The sequence below is a fragment of the Rattus rattus genome, chromosome 14 (assembly GCF_011064425.1).
Source record: "Rattus rattus isolate New Zealand chromosome 14, Rrattus_CSIRO_v1, whole genome shotgun sequence".
Taxonomy (NCBI): Eukaryota; Metazoa; Chordata; class Mammalia; order Rodentia; family Muridae; genus Rattus; species Rattus rattus.
Window position 1 is genome coordinate 46936677 of NC_046167.1, and position 18709 is coordinate 46955385.

The 18709-nt window shown below is 33.7% G+C and overlaps 1 protein-coding gene across 2 annotated transcripts; it reads left to right on the forward strand.

The window, feature by feature from the left end:
* Positions 1-3665: 3665 nt before the first annotated feature.
* On the forward strand, positions 3666-12248 carry LOC116883869 (prolactin-2C5-like). Of its 2 annotated transcripts, none has more exons than XM_032885134.1 (5): positions 3666-3755; positions 5977-6149; positions 9813-9920; positions 11038-11220; positions 12060-12248. In XM_032885134.1, the coding sequence occupies exons 1-5, from the start codon at positions 3725-3727 to the stop codon at positions 12246-12248; spliced, it is 684 nt and encodes a 227-aa protein (XP_032741025.1). In that variant the 5' UTR covers positions 3666-3724. The 2 variants fall into 2 exon arrangements, with proteins under 2 accessions (XP_032741025.1, XP_032741026.1); XM_032885135.1 differs by having other exon boundaries at positions 3725-3755; positions 12066-12248.
* The last annotated feature ends 6461 nt before the right edge of the window (positions 12249-18709 follow it).

An 18709-nucleotide genomic window follows, 5' to 3' on the forward strand; every position in this document is an offset into this window, starting at 1 on the left:
CTGTACTAATAAATGTTTCTAACATTTCCATCTATGTAGGATATATCCCAAAGGATAGATTTATCCATTTTGAAATAGCAATGGAGATGTCTTTAAATAAAATAAATACTTCTCTCTATTTCAATATTATTTCCAGACTAAAATAAATCAACTACCTTCTTTTATCAGTTTGTTTCATACTTATTTTGAACAATAGGGAAAATAAGCCAACTACTTTATGAACTTGGGTGTTCAGAAGAAGTTATGACTTAATGAAGCCAGAAACATTATTTTGAATTACCGTTCCCAGTGGATGGAATGGATTGAATTCTAGTTGTTGAAATATTGTTTCCCAGTTCAATCATCCTCAATTGTTGGTTATCTATAAAGCATATATTTAAGAATTTGAAGTGAATGGGGGCTTTTGAATTTGGGATGTAAATTCTTAGTACTATATTTCTTGTCAATAAACTTCAAGTTATTTAGTTTCATGAGATACAGTATCCTCAACAAACCTTTACTTCTAAAATGCCTAGTGATCCCCACTCTTGGCATTAATCTGTGAGTAGTTGAGTTTAGTTTGGTCATGTGATAAGAGTATTCAAATTTTGCATGACAGAAAACTCACTTCTTTTGTTGTTTTGTATAGCTGATTTCTATATTCATGCATTCAAATTTTATTTTAATTTCTATCTTATGGTAAAATAAAATATGCATTTGGAATCAAGTCATGAGAAGAGATAAGCTATAAAGTTTAAATGGAGGATCAGTTCTTATTTTAAATGTATCATGTGATAAACAGTAGAATACATTTGAAACCATATAATATAATTTTTAAGAGTGTGAGGAAATAAGAATGTATGGTATATTTTAGGGCTCTTAGCTTGAAATTCTAGCAGAATTTCATTCCTAGCAAATTTCTTGTGTCAACTCTAGCCTTTCATAAGTACACAACTGTATGTTTACTTGTAGGCATCAGTTCTCAACTGCTGTATTGTAGGTAAAGAAGTAACCTTTGTGAGTACAAGCATGGTCATAGTATGAGTGCTGCCGGAGGGACTTTTCTGGGTCTCCTCAGATTATTTCTTCTACTGGGTGAACTATAAAACAGAGTCAGTTAGGAGGACCAGCGTAACAGTGACTGGACTGAAAACTGAACATATGACAGGCAATTCAGACAGGATGATAAAGGAAATGTCAAAAAAAGCTTGTTCCAGAAGAAGCATCTAGATTGTTTGGAATGTCTTGAAAGCAATGTTTAATTGGGCAATAGATGTCCCACTCCTGTTTTTCTGAAGACTGAAATGTCAAGAGTACAGTTCTATTCACTGAGAGGAAGAGGTACAGGTGTTAGATGTGACCTACTGCTTTGGCAAAGGAGATGGCATTAGTATGAATTATTACAGGCATTTCATTTGTAGAATGGTTAGTGTTACTGGCATATACGAGCTCTGCCATCTGACTAGACACCCACACTGTAAAATCTTAGATATATTGAGCCCCCAGCAATACACTAATTATGCTATTTTGGTAAATTTTTACCTAATCAAGCTTAGATTACGACATATTTAAAATTGTACAGAAAGAGTAAATAGCAGAATGCAGATATAGACATAACAACATTAAAGTGACATTGATTTCTTAAGCTAAGAATGGCTAATTATGGGTTAAAATTATGGCATAAAGCATAAAAATTGTAATAAAAGATGTATATGTGTGGTAGATTGAAGTCCTGTTATGATGTATAGTCTATGTTAATGTTAAAGAGAATCATCTGAGAAGATGACATCAAATTGAACTTAGGTTATTATGGGAAATGGAAGCCTTTAGGTATGGCCATGGTTATCCCAGTTCTGGGACCTTTCAGTGGACATGCATGGCTGATAAGTAAGATATAGCCACAGGGTCAGCCTGGAGCAAGTTAGCAGGTGATGTCACAAACTCCTGTTTAAGAGAGTAGACCCTCTCCCCAATTTGCCCTAGTCCAGGATAATGAATGGGAGCCTACTATACAAAGATAGCTCAGTGGCCTTATGGAAGAGGCACAAGATGATGAAGACTAATGTTAGAATGGATGATGAAATTTATAAAATTTCCATTTTTCCTTTGTATGATGAATCCTATAAAATACTGAATGTGTTTGATAATATACAGTTTATTGTTCTTCACATTTTAAGAGAACTCCTGAATATGACAAGAAAGGTAAGGCAGCTGATCATACAGTTTCTAGGAACATGAAGCTTCAGGATAGAATCCTGTTACTGTAATTCCCTTGTCCTTGTCATTCCTTGTGAGGCATAGCCCATGGACTCCTGCTACCTACACTTAAGGTGATTCTTTGTCACAGAGGTAGACAGATATAGAATATTTCTGAGAACAATTCCTAGAGGTTTCCATATTGACTCTCAAACCTATACAATATATTGCAACTTTAAACACTGGGTTATATCATAAATTGAAGCACAGAAACATCACAATCTGAATTTCAAGCAAGATACCTTTACAGGGAGAGAAACAAATATCTACCAAACTGTGTAACCAGAAATTAGAGCAGTTTTGAATCACAGCCTTGGTTCTATTTTTATGATGAATATAAAAGACGATGATATAATATTGACTTTGGCTAATATGTGGGTATATCTTGTTTTTTTATAACTTTGCTCTTTAGAGGAACCAAGTGAAATATCTAGTGATTTTTAATTTATTTATTCATTATAATTAATTAATGAGGGACTTGCTTGATTTCTTGTAACATTTCAGGAAATACTGAATTCAATTCAATGTGCATTTGTTTGCTGTGGAGATAACTGGACCTTCAGTGATTCTGATAACTATCTGTAAGGTTCCTCTAAATAACGATAACATCTAGTATTGTACAGATTTGGAAATCCATCTACAAGCAAAGATTCCAGTTAACAATTTGGAAGCAGTTGTCTATCATGGTAAGAAGTATTATGTTAAGCCACAAGGTTACTGAAATATTCCATGGTTCATGTACTTAGTTTTCCATGAGCTGTACAATAGTGAGGGCTATGGCACATCCATGTAATACCAAATACATTCAGGGAATCAAATTTAAACAGTACTAAGTATAAGAGACTATACAATGAGATGCCACATTTTCTACTTACTTAACATAGAAATCTACTGAAACAGAAGCAAAAGATCTCATAGAGATTGATGAGTTCTAAAGGATCATGTGGTATTATGATGGCTAGTGCTGTGAAGTATCAGTAAGGGACCTGCTTCGTTATAGAAAGTCATTACCAACCCAAGCCAGATATATAAACTTACCTTACACTGATAAAACTATTGTGGAGAGAAACAAGTATGTTTGGCTTTGATTTAAACTCGGGTCTGGAGGCATAGTCTACGGTTGTTACTTATAAGATCAAAAAAACTATCAGGGAAACCCTGGATATGGTAAATTCACATCAGTCTTCTTGGATTAGAAATGGCTCTCATGAGATACGACATAACTCAGATCATAGTCATGGCATAAAAATGAGGTAAATAATGCCTATATACCAAGGTTAGTTGTAATGAGGCTATTAGCTAATGATGGGTGAGAGTAATGGTATCCTCAACTTGGATTCCAGACATTGCTTCTTCCTGCCCCCTAGCAGTGTGTGGCCTTGGGGATGATGTGCTGCACTATATAGGAGGTGGAAAGTTAACTGGAAACAGGACTTGGTGAAATAGCTTTCCTGAATCAACGGCCAAGCTGCAGTGGGACTCCGCAGAGATGCAGCTGTCTTTGACTCAACCAAGTTCCTGTAAGTTGCTCTTCTCTGAACTTCCTCTAGTTGACCTTAATTATTTCATAACTGTACAAAGATGGATTGGAAAGCTTACTTTTTTGGCATTATTATCTTTGTATATGAAATTAACAGATATTCATTAATGAGTAACCCAAAGAAGTAAAGCAGAAAAAGTTGAGAACTACTTTCTAATTTTCTCTCAAGACAGTAACTAGTGACTCTTAGACCAGTGGTTCTCACAATGGAGACTTCTACTTAAAAGAATATATAGTAATGTCTAGAGAAATATTTTTGTTTTCTTAAGTGAACTAATTTAGAAAAGAGGAATATTATTGATATTTATCAGTATAAAGTTGTATGTCTACACAATTGAATGAAAAAAAAAGTTTCGGAATATGGAATGGTAACTTTTACAAAGTCCAAACTACAGATATTGAGGTTTTAACTGTAATGAAACCACACTATAGATTTTATAACTACAGAAGGAGAAAGCAGCTTACTCTGACTCCTGTTTCTCTACTATGAGCTGCTTGATTAGAATGATGTAATCATTATTATTCCAAGGATAAATCAATGAGGATAACAGATGTGCATTAATATAGCCTAAATTTTTTTTACTCAAAAGAAATACACGTTCATTATGCATAAAATCTGTGCAAATTCATACAAGATCAATACCAGAATAGCAGGGGCATTAGACACACAATCTTTTACCGCTGAAGCTATTGACAATTCTAAGTTTCTGAGAGAGAGGAGGGTAATTTTTTAAGTGTGACTTCTGGTAACTGGATCAGAATCTAGTAGAAGACCACACCTCCAAGAATACTTGCAGCTGCAAATTGGTCTTAATTTTTTTTTAATGGCACAAGATGTGTGGATGAGAAAGGGCATGTGGAGCTTGGAAGAGTTGGGGGATATGGATTGACTATCAAAACATATGAAATCTTAAATGACAGAAAAAATGTGAGTAAAGTTGCTTAAAGTTGATATTATTTACAAGCAAGATGAATGGACAACAAGCATAGATTTGATGCGATTAAATCACAAGACAAAGTCATAAGGACTGGTTAGGTTACAAAAATTCTATAGCTGAAAACCAGATGATGTGTGTGTGTGTGTGTGTGTGTGTGTGTGTGTGTGTGTGTGTGTCTGTGCATGCACATGTGTGCATGTGTTTATGCTCAGATTTTTTCCATGAATAAAATTTACCAATACCCTAATTTACAGTTGCAAATTTTCAATTCTATTTATCAAAGATGTTAATCAGAAGTTTTTTCTGATAGTGCCACTAAAATAATAGAATTTTCTTTGTAATAAACACATGTTGATACTCAAATGTTAAATATTGATGCATGCATTATTCAAAAGAAAATTGATGATGAAACTAATCTTGGTCATTATCAAAAATGTTAAAATAGCATTACACAAAATAGGGAGCTATTGGCAAAGGAGGAAATGTGACATTATGATGCAGAAATATCTATTTTAGATTATGGAATAATTTATTGACAACTTTCTACATCATCAGCATCAGTAAACAGTTGTGTATTTATTCCCATATAGTTTGAAGATAAAACTAATTCACAGAGCTGTCCTTGTCACACTGGTGCCCCATCTAATATTAGGGGAAATTTAACACTTGGATCAGGGGTAGCCATTGCTGCTTTGAACAAAACTTTTGTTCATTTCTTGGCACCCTGTGACTGCTCACAACTACATATAACTTAAAATTTAAGAAATTGGATGCATTCATAACCTGCATGGACAACAGGTGTAGATATGGTACACCTATGTAAGTGTAGGCAAACATTAATATACATAAGATTAAATAAATGTTTCTTAAAAATTCTACAAACTCATAACTTAACTTTTACTACTGAAAATCAGAAGCAAGTCACAAGACATTAAATGATCTGAACACCCTGCCTTGACTCAAATTAAGTTCCACCCGTTTGTAGAATGAAGTATACTCTTGGGTGTGATTTTTAAAAGTGTAAAAAGTATAGTTATGTCTCAAAATGAGAATATGAGAAAATATGATTACTTAACTTATTTTATCCATTACTCTTACAGTGATTAAAAGCAAACAAATAAAACAACAACAGCAAAAACAAAACAAAACAGCTTCTTCATAGGAGGTCACTGTGATGACAGGAAGTCTTCCACTGATAAGATGGCATTTAACAACCTCACAAGAATATATCTCATAGTAGGTTCTCTACTTTTTTTTTAACAGGGATACTGCTCCTACTAGTGACCAACCTGTTCTTGTGGAAGAATGTGGCATCGGTGCCCTTCTGTGCAATGAGGAACGTCCGTTGCTTTATGTTCTTGGAAGACATGTTTGATTTAGCAGGCAGTATGTCTCATAATATCAGTATAGAAGTTTCAGAGATGTTCACTGAATTTGTAAGTACTCCCACTAACTTCTGGCTTCTTAGCAAATCAAACCTCAATCACAATGGTTGATATACTGTATGTAGAGCCTAAAGCAGAAAGCATTATGATCTAAATTTCAAATGAGCACTCTTTCTCAAGAAGAACACAGCAGTTATTGAAATATAGGGCCAGAAAGAGAATACTTGAATAAAATGTAGAATATTGACTGAAACACAATTATTTCAATGTTTATCTCCTGTTTAATATTTATTTAATTTTACTTTTATGACATAAAGAAATACAAAACAACAAAGGAAATGTTGATTCACTATTCCTTTATCTAATGGGTTACTTTCACTTCCATCAATCTGTCTGCTTGTCTATCTTCTATCTATCTATCTATCTATCTATCTATCTATCTATCTATCTATCATCTATCTATCTACCGATATATCTTCAAATAGTTCCTAATTTTAGCTATCACTTGACTATTCCCTTTTAATGAACATAGATTTTTTTCTTACATAATATATATCAGTTACAGTTTTCCCTCCATCTATCCCTTCCAGATTCTTTCCATGTATCCACCTACCCTTTCCTGGGGAATCCATTCACTTTGTGTCTCTCATGAGAAAAACAGACTTCTAAATTATAATAATAAATAAAAATAAGATAAAACAAAAATAAATACATCAAAATTGGACAAAACATAGAATTCAAGAGAGTACACAAAAAAACAGATCAATCCCTTCATTATTGAACTCTGAAATCCAATAAAAAATGAAACCAGAGTTAGAAAGGACCTAGTGCAGAGTCATCTGTGCCCTGTGCATGCTGCCTCAGTTTCTGTGAGCTCATATGGATATAAATCATGTTGAGTTAGAGAGCCTTGATTTCTTTGTGTCTTCCTTCCCCTTTAGCTACTACATTTTTTCCATGACATCTTCTTCATGATTCTATGACTTCGAAGTTACAGGGAGTTGATAAAGACATCCCATTTAGAGATGTGTTTCAAGGTCTGACACTGTCTGCAAACTGTCTGTCTGTGGGTGTCTGTCTTTGTTCTTCTGCAGAAAGAAGCTTCTCTGACGATAGTTGAACAAGGCTCTGATCTATGAGTATAGCACAAGGGCATTAGCAGTCATTTTATTTCTCTAGATTTCCTTGGTTTTATTTGTCTTTGTTTCTAGAAGAGTAACATTTGATTTTGCCTACATCTCTAGGCTGTCCAGTCTCAGGGTTTTGTTCACCTAGGCAGTGTTAGGTATGGGTTCAGTATTTTCTGGAATTTTGTTAGTCAGGTTTTGGTTATTTAATTCTACAAGCTTTGTACCACTGTTGTCCTAGCATTATTTGCAGGCAGGATACCGTTTTAGATTAAAGGATTTGTGGCTGTATTGATGTTTATGATTCTCTTTTGATAGTGTGCAGAGTACCTTATCATGACAAAAATGCTAGCACACAACAGTGAAGGCTCTATGGATCCATCAGCTCAACTATTTTATGTTCAATGAGTTGTGTAGATGTTGTCTTTAGCAATGGGCCCTTACCTCCAGTTTGTGGAGAACAAGCTATAGTCTTTGAAATAGTACGTCTAGGGTTGTTTAATGGTTTCCAACCCCTTTGGCCAATAACTCAATTAGATACATCCTGGTACTCATATAGAAGTCTTCATTTAATGACAAGAGGAAGTCAGATGGAGCTCGGTCTCCTCAATTATTTGGCTATTTCATTAGATTGTCTTCATATATCTATATGTATTAGAAAGCTTATAATGTATACATTACCATGCAATCCTTTAAATAGCTGCTAATTTTAGTTATCACTAATTTTAGTATCCCCTTTCTTTTCCTTCTTCCCTTCCCCTCCACACATTTTTCTACCATTCTAGCCAGTTGCCTTTCCCTAGATACTGCAAACTTGTAATAAAAGAATATCCATTGCAGTGACTTGCAAAAATTAAGTAGAGTTAAAGACACTGGGGCAAAACCAGAGAGAGCAAGAAAGCATGTAACTGCTTTTCAGATTCCCAAATGTTCTAAACTATAATGAATTCCAAGATATTAGTTTTAATGATAACAAGGTCTGGCATATACAGTTGGTTATGTCTTTATGATGGCAGCACTTTGAAGACTGTATGTTAGATATTCTACTCCAGTCAACAAAGTCACAATATATGACCTTTGAACATAGCTGGGATGTAGAAGTAGGTTCAATATTTGCAAAGACTATTCTTCCTAGCAATCTTTTTACATGTTGTTGTTTCTATCATTTACATTTCCTGATGGGGAACATCAACAAAAACATCTCAAAATTTCTTTAAACTATCAAATAATTCACTAATGGTAGTATTAAATAATGCTTTAAGAGCACCAGTGGAAGGGGAAGCCCTGGGTCCTGCTAAGACTGAACCCCCAGTGAACTAGATTGTTGCGGGGAGGGCGGCAATGGGGGGAGGATGAGGAGGGGAACACCCATAAAGAAGGGGAGGGGGAGGGATTAGGGGGATGTTTGCCCGGAAACCGGGAAAGGGAATAACACTTGAAATGTAAATAAGAAATACACAAGTTAATAAAAAAAATAATGTTTTAAATACCAGTTTTAAGTAATGGATACTACCAAAAATAAAGATATAAAAGTACATACAATAATTGAATGCTGATTAATTTGAAAATAATAAATATGTTTACATTTTAGTTGACTCATAACTTATGTACTCTAGTACATTCTGTGCAGGGTTTAAGACTTTTTAGTCATAACCAACACAATTGTATTCTATATTCCTAATTGTAGACCTAAGTGAGGTTTCTTGTGTACGTGGGAAGATAATTGCAAAAAATGTTGGAAAATGTGGCATTTGTTAGAAATGGCAAGTAAAAGAATTGGTAATTGGAGAATTGCTGATTTTAGCATCTGTTTGACAAATCACATCTATAAAGACTGCACACAGTAAAGAGAAGGCTGGGAAACTTGAAATGTAGATGGATATAAACTGATACTACAGATAAAGATTAAAGTGTCGTTAAAAGTATCCCCTGGGAATGAATGTTTTAATTGGCTATACAATACTCTATGATCATCCCTGAAATAATATATACACAAGTATTAAACAGACACACCAGGTATTGGTATGAGCGTACCCTCATGTTTGTGGTGTGTGTGTGTGTGTGTGTGTGTGTGTGTGTGTGTGTGTGTGTATGAGAGAGAGAGAGAGAGAGAGAGAGAGAGAGAGAGAGAGAGAGAGAGTAAGTGCAAGTAACAATAATAATCAATTAAAAAGATGCCAAGAGATCAGGTAGTGATGTGCTGGAACACATCTTTTATCCCAGCATTTGGGAGACAGAGGCAGGTGGATCTGTGAGTTTAAGACCAGCTTGGTGTACAAAACTCTGTCAGGACACAAAGAAACCCTGGCTAGGAAAAATAAATTTTAAAAAGATGCCAAGAATTAAGATGGAGTATGAGTGGGATGATAGGAGAAGGTTGATGATAGCAGAGAGAAGATGTGGGAGGGGTTGAAGAGAAGAAAAGGAAGGAGAAAATATGTACCTGAATCCTAATCAAAATAGTTTTCAGGATCATTTATGTAATATATTAGTTTCAGTTTTTAGTACTCACTTTAAATTCATTACTTTCTGTTCATTTAGCCCTTTCACAATTTCTGATCTCATCTGAATATTTCATCAATTCCAGGAAACCCATTATGCTAAAGTGCCTGGGCTCAAAGACAAAAGCCTCACGAGATGCCACACTACTTCACTCCCTATTCCAGAAAACAAAGAACAAGCCAAGCACACACATGTGAGTTCACACACAATATAGTTTTCAGCAATACTTTGAAAAAATACACTGGATTTTCCATATTGTAAGTGGTTAAAGGTATTATATAGGCAGGAAAATCATGAGTCTGAGAAAATAGAGACAGAATATATAATAAAGTTAAATGATAATCATTTTTGTGGGAATATAGAGACAGAATATGTAATAAAAGGAAAACTATACTGCCAGTTGATGACTTGTAAGTGAAATGTGCCAATTTATAGATACATGTATCTATAAATTGTCCACAGTGAGAACCCTTTTCCTCTATCCACCAATTGTATGGTTCATACTATTCTGTAGGGGATTTTTAAACTGCCATTGAAATTCAAGGCTATGATGCAACATATTGATGCAGGCTTAAAATAACAATGCAGTTGTATTTATTATGTTCATAATGGATTCTGTGTGGACAGAATTGGTTGTATTAGTAACCAGTTCACCATCTCTTCTTGACCTTTAAGTATGAAATATTATGGCTTTCTTTTGGTTTCCAATATTAAATATTTATCCCCAACTGTCCTCACCTGTGCCATGAATAAAAGTCAACTGAAGAAAGGAATACAATGTGTACTTTATGTTATTCATATACCATCTTGCTGTGTGATTAGAAGTGTACATATCATGACTTTGCTAATTATTATTTTGTCACCTCACACTTATGACTTCTTACATAAACCATCATAATATTCTGTTGATTGAAAATTATCATTCATCCTTCTGTATTTGTGCAATTAGAATGTATCCCCATGTTCTCCTTAATGGCAAATGTTTTGTGTCTATTTAATTCTTATTTAAAGCATAGTGAAATAATGAAGGAAAGTGATAAAAATCAAGATGATATTTCATAAGAGTCACCACTTCTCTAGAAACTACATAAAGCACTCCATTGAACTTTCTGAATTTAATTCACTCTAGAATTCTACTTTACAATGCAGTTACAATATTTTACACTTCTACAGTGTGTCTTATATAACTTATACAAATATGACGGATTGTAAATTCATATTTGACTAGAAAAAAAGGAAGTTTATTTCAGTCTCTTGAATACAACCTGTCTTATCTAACTTTATTATATTATTCAAATGTGATTGCTTAGTATGGAGCTCTACTGAAATCAGCGCACATGGTTTTGAAAGCCTGGAAAAGCCCTCTGAATGATCTAGTGCGTCAAATATCTACATTGAAAAATATCCCTGATACTATCATCTCCAAAGCCACAGACATAAAGCTAAAGATCAACTCAGTCGAGCAGGGGGTGAATTCCATCATCAACAGAATGGTGAGTAGTTCCACATATGTCTTTTCACTTTTCTCCTTATAAAAGAGGTAAGCAAAGCAAGCATAGAGTTTTGAAGCAGTTCACTTAAAATGCATACAAACAAACAAAACAATAACAAAAATAAGAACAAGAAAAAATTCTGTGACATCCAAATAGCTAAAAAGCAATACTATTAATTGGAGGCTGACAATTCCAACTTTCTAAGAAGAGTTTTATTTAGAACCTTACATCACAGGGCTCTCAGGAAAACATAAGGGCTCCTCATTTTAATTTGGACAGTACTTTTCTGGGTCCAAAAAATGCCACCAAGACAACTAAGTACCTGATCAGGTAAGGCTAGCTCTACCATCCCATGACTATTTACATCTTAAACCAACAAGTATAAACATCATTGCATCTTGGGTTAAGAATATTCACATTATATGAAGAATTGATTTAACCAAAAATAAAATATGTGAGAAAAAATTCTGTTTTCAATGAAAAGAAAAAATGGACAATATTTCAATGCCAGGACCTATTTTCACAAAAAGCAATTCAGGGACTTCTGAAGACAAAGGGGCATTCCTTATGCAATATAATAAACATCTATTCCTTTATTGCTCTTTTTTCAAATCTTTGTCTAAAAGCAAGTAAGTTACTGATTGTCCATTTGTCAACTTCTGTTAAGAATGTAGTTGATCAGACAAAAAGGCAAGCAACAAATATTTCTCTTTTAGAAATCCATACACATAGCTGGTTTTGACAATCCTAACTTCTTACAAATTAATTGAGCATTTAGAAGGAATAGGCAATAAAATATTATAATATAATTGATAGTTGAATATGTTTTTGATGATCAGCTTCAGAATGGAGATGAAGAAAGAAACTATCCTGCCTGGTCCAGCCTGCCAATCTTCAAATCCAATGATGAAGATGCTAGCATTCGTTCTTTTTATGGCATGATCAGTTGCCTAGACAATGACTGTAAAAAGGTTGATATTTATCTCAACGTCCTGAAGTGCTACGTGTTACAAATGGATAACTGCTGATACTTCTTCCATGTCATCTACCTCTGAAATGTCATGCAATATCCTTTAAATTTTTATTCATTGAAATTGTTATTGTTTCATTTAAAAATAAAAAGTGGCTTTCAGAAATATAAAAGTCTCAATTTGGGAATTGGTCAAAATTTCTATTGTGTATTTCATATAACACCTATTTATACCATCAACATGTTTCAATCTAATATCTCACAAGTAGTAAAATTTAGATATACAAACAACACACTTTGTAACTAATTTAATACTTAGGACAGTTTATTGTTAATTTGTAGGAAACAAAAACTGGTGTTTTAGGAATCTTCCTGGTGAGCCTATAAAACTTAGAATATTTGTGATCATTAATGAAACCCAGATACAACTGATCACAAAACTTACAGATTTCTGAAAGCCAATATGATTATGACCGATATGCACCATCCCCAAGTATTTCAAAAAGTCAAAAAGTTTAATATCTCTAAGAACAAAACTATAAAGTTGCTCTTGATTTCTGTAAAATTTGCTTCAAACATAATCTGAATTCTTATCCCCTTTGCACCACCTTCGACGTATACTACATGTTCTTTACCTTGTGTAGTCTAATACTTCTTTGCACATTATTTAATATTAATTTTCCCTTTTCATACACTGTTGGGTGAAATCACATGGTATATAATGAAATATAAAGAGTTTCTTGATGTTTTTAGCCCCTCCTACTGGATTTCCATATTTTTTGTCCTTTAGAAAATTAGATACAGAATTAGAAGTCATAAAAAATTGGAACCTCACTGACGTATTATTTCAAATGGTTAATAGCTATTTTATACATTTCTTGTAAACATAAAGGGGTTCACTTCAAATGAATTAATATAAAATGTTTTTCAAATACACTCAAGAGATTTTTTTGAAACTATAAACAAAGAACATATATATTTGCAGAAAAATGGATGCAATTGAAAACAATCTTATTGATTTATCCAATATCGTAAATAAATCCAATAAAACATATATTACATGTTTTCTCTCACTTAGGAGCCTTAAATTTAATAAAAATATTTAAGATCCTATATGTAGATTATGTGATATGTTTAAATTCTCTAAAGAAACAAAATGAGCTAGTATAACAGCAAGGGAGAAAAACATTGTTGTATAATGGTACTGATTTTATTCAAAGTTCATTCAATATTTTAAAAGATTTATTATACTCTGGTTTCTCTTCAGATCGTATAAATCTTTTGCCTTTTAAAAGATTTATTTATTTATTATATATGAGTACACTGTAGCTGTCTTCAGACACACCAGAAAATGGCATCAGATCTCATTTACAGATGGTTGTAAGGCACCATGTGGTTGCTGGGATTAACTCAGGACTTCTGGAAGAGCAGTCAGTTCTCTTAACCACTGAGCCATCTCGCCAGTCTTAAAAGTAATTTATATAATTCTATTAAAATTGCTTTATATCGTCCAGCAAAATATACACAAAATGTAAATTTAAAAATCCCTATATTGACAAAGTAATAGCTATGAAATACTAGATAACCTTTGTGGGCTTGGAAGACATCTTTGTCTTTTGATGCACCATAATTCTCTACTTATGCTAGCAATATAGATTATATTCTCAAATCTAATTATTCATAACTCATAACTGCAAAGAAGAGGTAACATGTAGCATTAGTCCAGTTCTAGGTTGCCTTACTCAATAAAATATTTTCCAGTTCCTTCAATTTGCCTTCATAATTCATGCTTTTGTTTTCCTTTGCAGTTGAGTAAAAGGCAATTCATCATATGTGACCTCTCTTTGTTACACAACTACCAGTTGCTTATGTGAATAAACATAACTAAGCGAGTATCTTGATAGAGATTACCAAGTCAGTTGGTAAATTTAAGGAAGTTGTATAGGTGAATCATTTGGTAGATTATCTGTACTGATTTCCATAATGATTTTAGTAGTTCATCATCTGCTACCTCCTCAGCCTTCTTCCTCTATCATCTTCCTTATCTAATCCATTCTGACTGAGCTAAGATAGTAGTTTTAGTTTACAATTAACTGATTTCTAATGATATGGAAGGTTTTTGAGATATTTATTGGAAATTTTTGTTTCTTCTTTTGAGAACTCTCTGTTCATATCCATAGTTAATTTTTGGACTGGATTAATTTTTCTTGATTCTTTATGAGTATTTTATATAGTATGGATATTAATTTTTTAACTAGCCTGAAACTATTATCTTTCAATCTGTTACTGAGCTAAGATAGTAGTTTTAGTTTACAATTATCTGATTTCTAATGACATAGAATGTTTTTGAGATACTTATTGGAAATTTTTGTTTCTTTTTTTTGAGAACTCTTTGTTCATATCCATCGCTCAATTTGGGACTTGGTTAATTTTTCTTGATTCTTTATAAGTATTTTATATATTATGGATATTAATTCTTTAGTATGAAACTATTATCTTTCAATCTGTGGGCTTCTTCCTTTGATTTTTTATTTATGTGCCTACAAAATAATTCAGCTTTATTATGCCCCATTTGTTAACTGTTAGACTTACTTCTCATGTAAAAAGAATTGTATTTAGAAAGTCATTTGCTGCATTGTATCTTGTAACTTGTATGTTACTGCCTTTCTTTTCTAGAAGTTTCAGCAGTTCAGATTTTACAATGATGTTTTTCATCCATTTGTAGTAGCTTTTATGCAAGTTATAAGTACAGTTATAACTTAATCCTTCTACATATTCAGTTAATTCAGTGATATATTTACCTTGTTGAAGATGTTTTTTCTTCTAGTACATATTTTTTGCCATCTTTTTCAATTATCAGGTGGCTGAAGAGATGTATACTTACATGTACATCTTCTGTCATATTTCATTGATTTACATATCAGATTTGAAAAGAAGTAGGGACAGTGGACATTTCTGATTTTTGTTACTGTTTCAGTTTCCTTAAATATTATGGTTTGTTTAAGTTGCTGATCATTTTTTTGTTAAAATTTGATGGTTCATGTGTGTCTAGAAATATTTGCAATTATTTTAGGTTTTCTAACCAATCAATAATAAGTTTTAAATTTTTGTCTTATAGTATAACTCTATTTGATATTTTCTATAGGCGCCTATGCCTTTTCTTTTATTAATTTAGTCTCTTCTCTCATTATTTTTGGTTAATCTGGCAAAGGGTCAGTCAGTCTTGTTTATCTTGAATTAAATTAGTCTTAGTTTAATTCTTTGTGGGATTTTTTTTTGTTATTCTTTCATTAATATGAGTTCTAGTTTATAATAAAAATATTTTAATTCTTGCAACTACAAAGGTACAAGAAGTACACAGAATATCAAATAGTAATATAGAAATTAAATTCCCCAAATATATTAGAAACACTAGATAAACAGAACCAGAAGCAAGGCTGTTTATTGAAAGTTTGAAAAGAAAGGTGAAAAGAAATACATACATACATATACATACACACACACACAAACACACACACACAAACACACACACACATAAACACACACACACATATATATACATATATATATACATATATATATATATATATACTTGAATATCAATTAGAAAAACAAATTTGTCAGGGAAAATATATAAGCCATAAGATCCTAGAGTAATGTATTCCGAGTTTGAAATGATTACCTAGACTAAGCAAGATCATTTTACCTATTAAAACTATCTGCCATAATTGAAGAACACATAAATAATCCATGATAAAAATAATCTAAATCCTCTGGATTAGTCCTATAGGAGACAACAGAAAGAGGGCTTAAAAGGAGGAAAATTATAGCCAACAATCTCAGAAAAACAAAACTGAATATAACCATTAATTTCTTTTATCCATTAGAAACTTAAACATAAACAGAAAAAATAAACCACAATAAAGAAACTGGAAATAATATACCAGGTACACAAATAACTTGAAGTATTAGTGGCCTCAATTCTCAAATCAAAAGACATGGTTTATTGTTAATAATAATAATAATAATAATAATAATAATAATAATAGCAGCAATTACAAAAATAAAAAGAATCCAAACTCCATCTTTTTATTTCCTATGCAAAGGATTAAAGAATTGGCACCAGCTTACAGAGAAAAGATCGATAACTGATTTCAAGGAATCAACACCTGGAAACAAGCAGACATCAATATCTTAATATCTGACAAAACAGGTGTAAAACCAAAATAAATCAATCAGAAGATTAAAGTCGAATAGTTCATTCTAATCAGGAGAACAATTAATCAGTAAGATGCTACAACCCTACATATGTATAAATGAAACTCAGGAGTGCCTACTTTTATGAAAAGACAAATATTGAACTAAGACACAGATAAACACAAATTCAGTAATAGCATTTACTTTAAAACTTTACTTCCACTAACAGAAAGGCATCTGGACAGAAAATATCAAAATTAAATTACATAATACATCAAAAGGACCAAACATGTCTATGGAACATTCCTCCCAAATATCAAAGAATAAAAAATTCTAGTCAAGAGCCTATGTTAGTTTGTATAAAATAGAACACATTGAAACAAAGAATAAATCTCAAAAAGTCAAAATAACTACATCTATTCTATCTAACCAAAATGAAATCAAACTAATGGCAAGACAATCCCAAGAAATTACATGACCTCAGTAATACTAGACAACACTGAATGATAAATTTATCAATGAAGAAAAATACTAAATGCCTTCAGGCAAATAAAAGTGAAAATGCAGTACACCACTTTGAAGCATATTAAAAGTGGTATGAGAGTAAATTATGATGCTAGCCCCAACATTAAAAAAAAATCAGAATGATGTACCACATTTTCTGTATCCATTCCTCTGTTGACGGGCATCTGGGTTCTTTCCAGCTTCTGGCTATAATAAACAAGACTGCTATGAACATAGGGGAGCATGTGTATTTGTTATATGCTGGGGCATCTTTTGGGTATATGCCCAAGAGAGGTGTAGCAGGATCCTCAGGTAGTTCAATGTCCAATTTACTGAGGAACCTCCAGACTGATTTCCAGAATGGTTGTACCAGTCTGTAATCCCACCAACAATGGAGGAGTGTTCCTCTTTCTACACATCCTGGGCAGCATCTGCTGTCCCTGGAGTTTTTTATTTTACCCACTCTGACTGGAGTGTGGTGGAATCTCAGGGTTGTTTTGATTTGCATTTCCCTTATTACTAAAGATGATGAACATTGCTTTAGGTGTTTCTCAGCCATTCGGCCTTCCTCAGCTGTAAATACTTTGTTTGGCTCTGAACTCCATTTTTAGTAGGGTTATTTGTCTCCCTGCAGTCTACACAATGGAATACTACTCAGCTATCCAAAACAATGACTTTATGAAATTCATAGGAAAATGGATGGAACTGGAAAATATCATCGTGAGTGAGCTAACCCCATCACAGAAAAACACACATGGTATGCACTCATTGATAAATGGATATTAGCCCAAATACTCGAGTTACCCTAGATGCACAGAACATATGAAACTCAAGAAGGATGACTAAAATGTGAATATTTCACTCCTTCTTTGTAAGGGGAACAAGAATACCCTTGGGAGGGAATAGGGAGGCAAAGTTTAGAACAGAAGCAGAAGGAACACCCATTCAGAGCCTGCCCGACATGTGGCCCATACATATACAGCCACCAAACTAGATAAGATGGATGAAGCAAGGAAGTGCAGGCTGACAGGAACCGGATGTAGATCTCTCCTGAGATTCATAGCCAGAATATGGCAAATTCATAGGTGAATGCCCGCAGCAAACCACTGAACTGAGAACGGGACCTCCGTTGAAGGAATCTTAGAAAGGACTGAAAGAGCTAGAAGGGGCTTGAGACCCCATATGAACAACAATGCCAACCAACCAAAGCTTCCAGGGACTAAGCCACTACTCAAAGATTATATTTGGACTGACCCAGCCTTCCAACTGCATAGGTAGCAATGAATAGCCTAGTAAGAAATGCTTGAATTACCCTAGATGCCTAGACCAAATGAAACTCAAGACGGATGATCAAAATGTGAATGCTTCACTCCTTCTTTAAAAGGGGAACAAGAATACCCTTGGCAGGGACTAGAGAGGCAAAGATTAAAACAGACACAGAAGGAACACCCATTCAGAGCCTGCCCCACATATGGCCCACACATACACAGCCACCCAATTAGACAAGATGGATGAAGCAAAGAAGTGCAGGCCGACAGGAGCCGGATGTAGATCGCTCCTGAGAGACACAGCCAGAATACAGCAAATACAGAGGCGAATGCCAGCAGCAAACCACTGAACTGAGAATAGGACCCCCGTTGAAGGAATCAGAGAAAGAACTGGAAGAGCTTGAAGGGGCTCGAGACCCCATATGTACAACAATGCCAACCAACCAGAGCTTCCGGGACTAAGCCACTACCTAAAGACTGTACATGGACTGACCCTGGACTCTGACCTCATAGGTAGCAATGAATATCCTAGTAAGAGCACCAGTGGAAG

Excerpts from the sequence above, each read along its gene's own strand:
- LOC116883869 (XM_032885134.1), top strand. The coding sequence starts at position 3,725 with ATGCAGCTGTCTTTGACTCAACCAAGTTCCT. Across the intron at positions 3,756-5,976 it reads TTTGACTCAACCAAGTTCCT|GGATACTGCTCCTACTAGTG; the intron begins GTAAGTTGCTCT and ends TTTTTTTAACAG. Across the intron at positions 9,921-11,037 it reads AACAAGCCAAGCACACACAT|TATGGAGCTCTACTGAAATC; the intron begins GTGAGTTCACAC and ends GTGATTGCTTAG.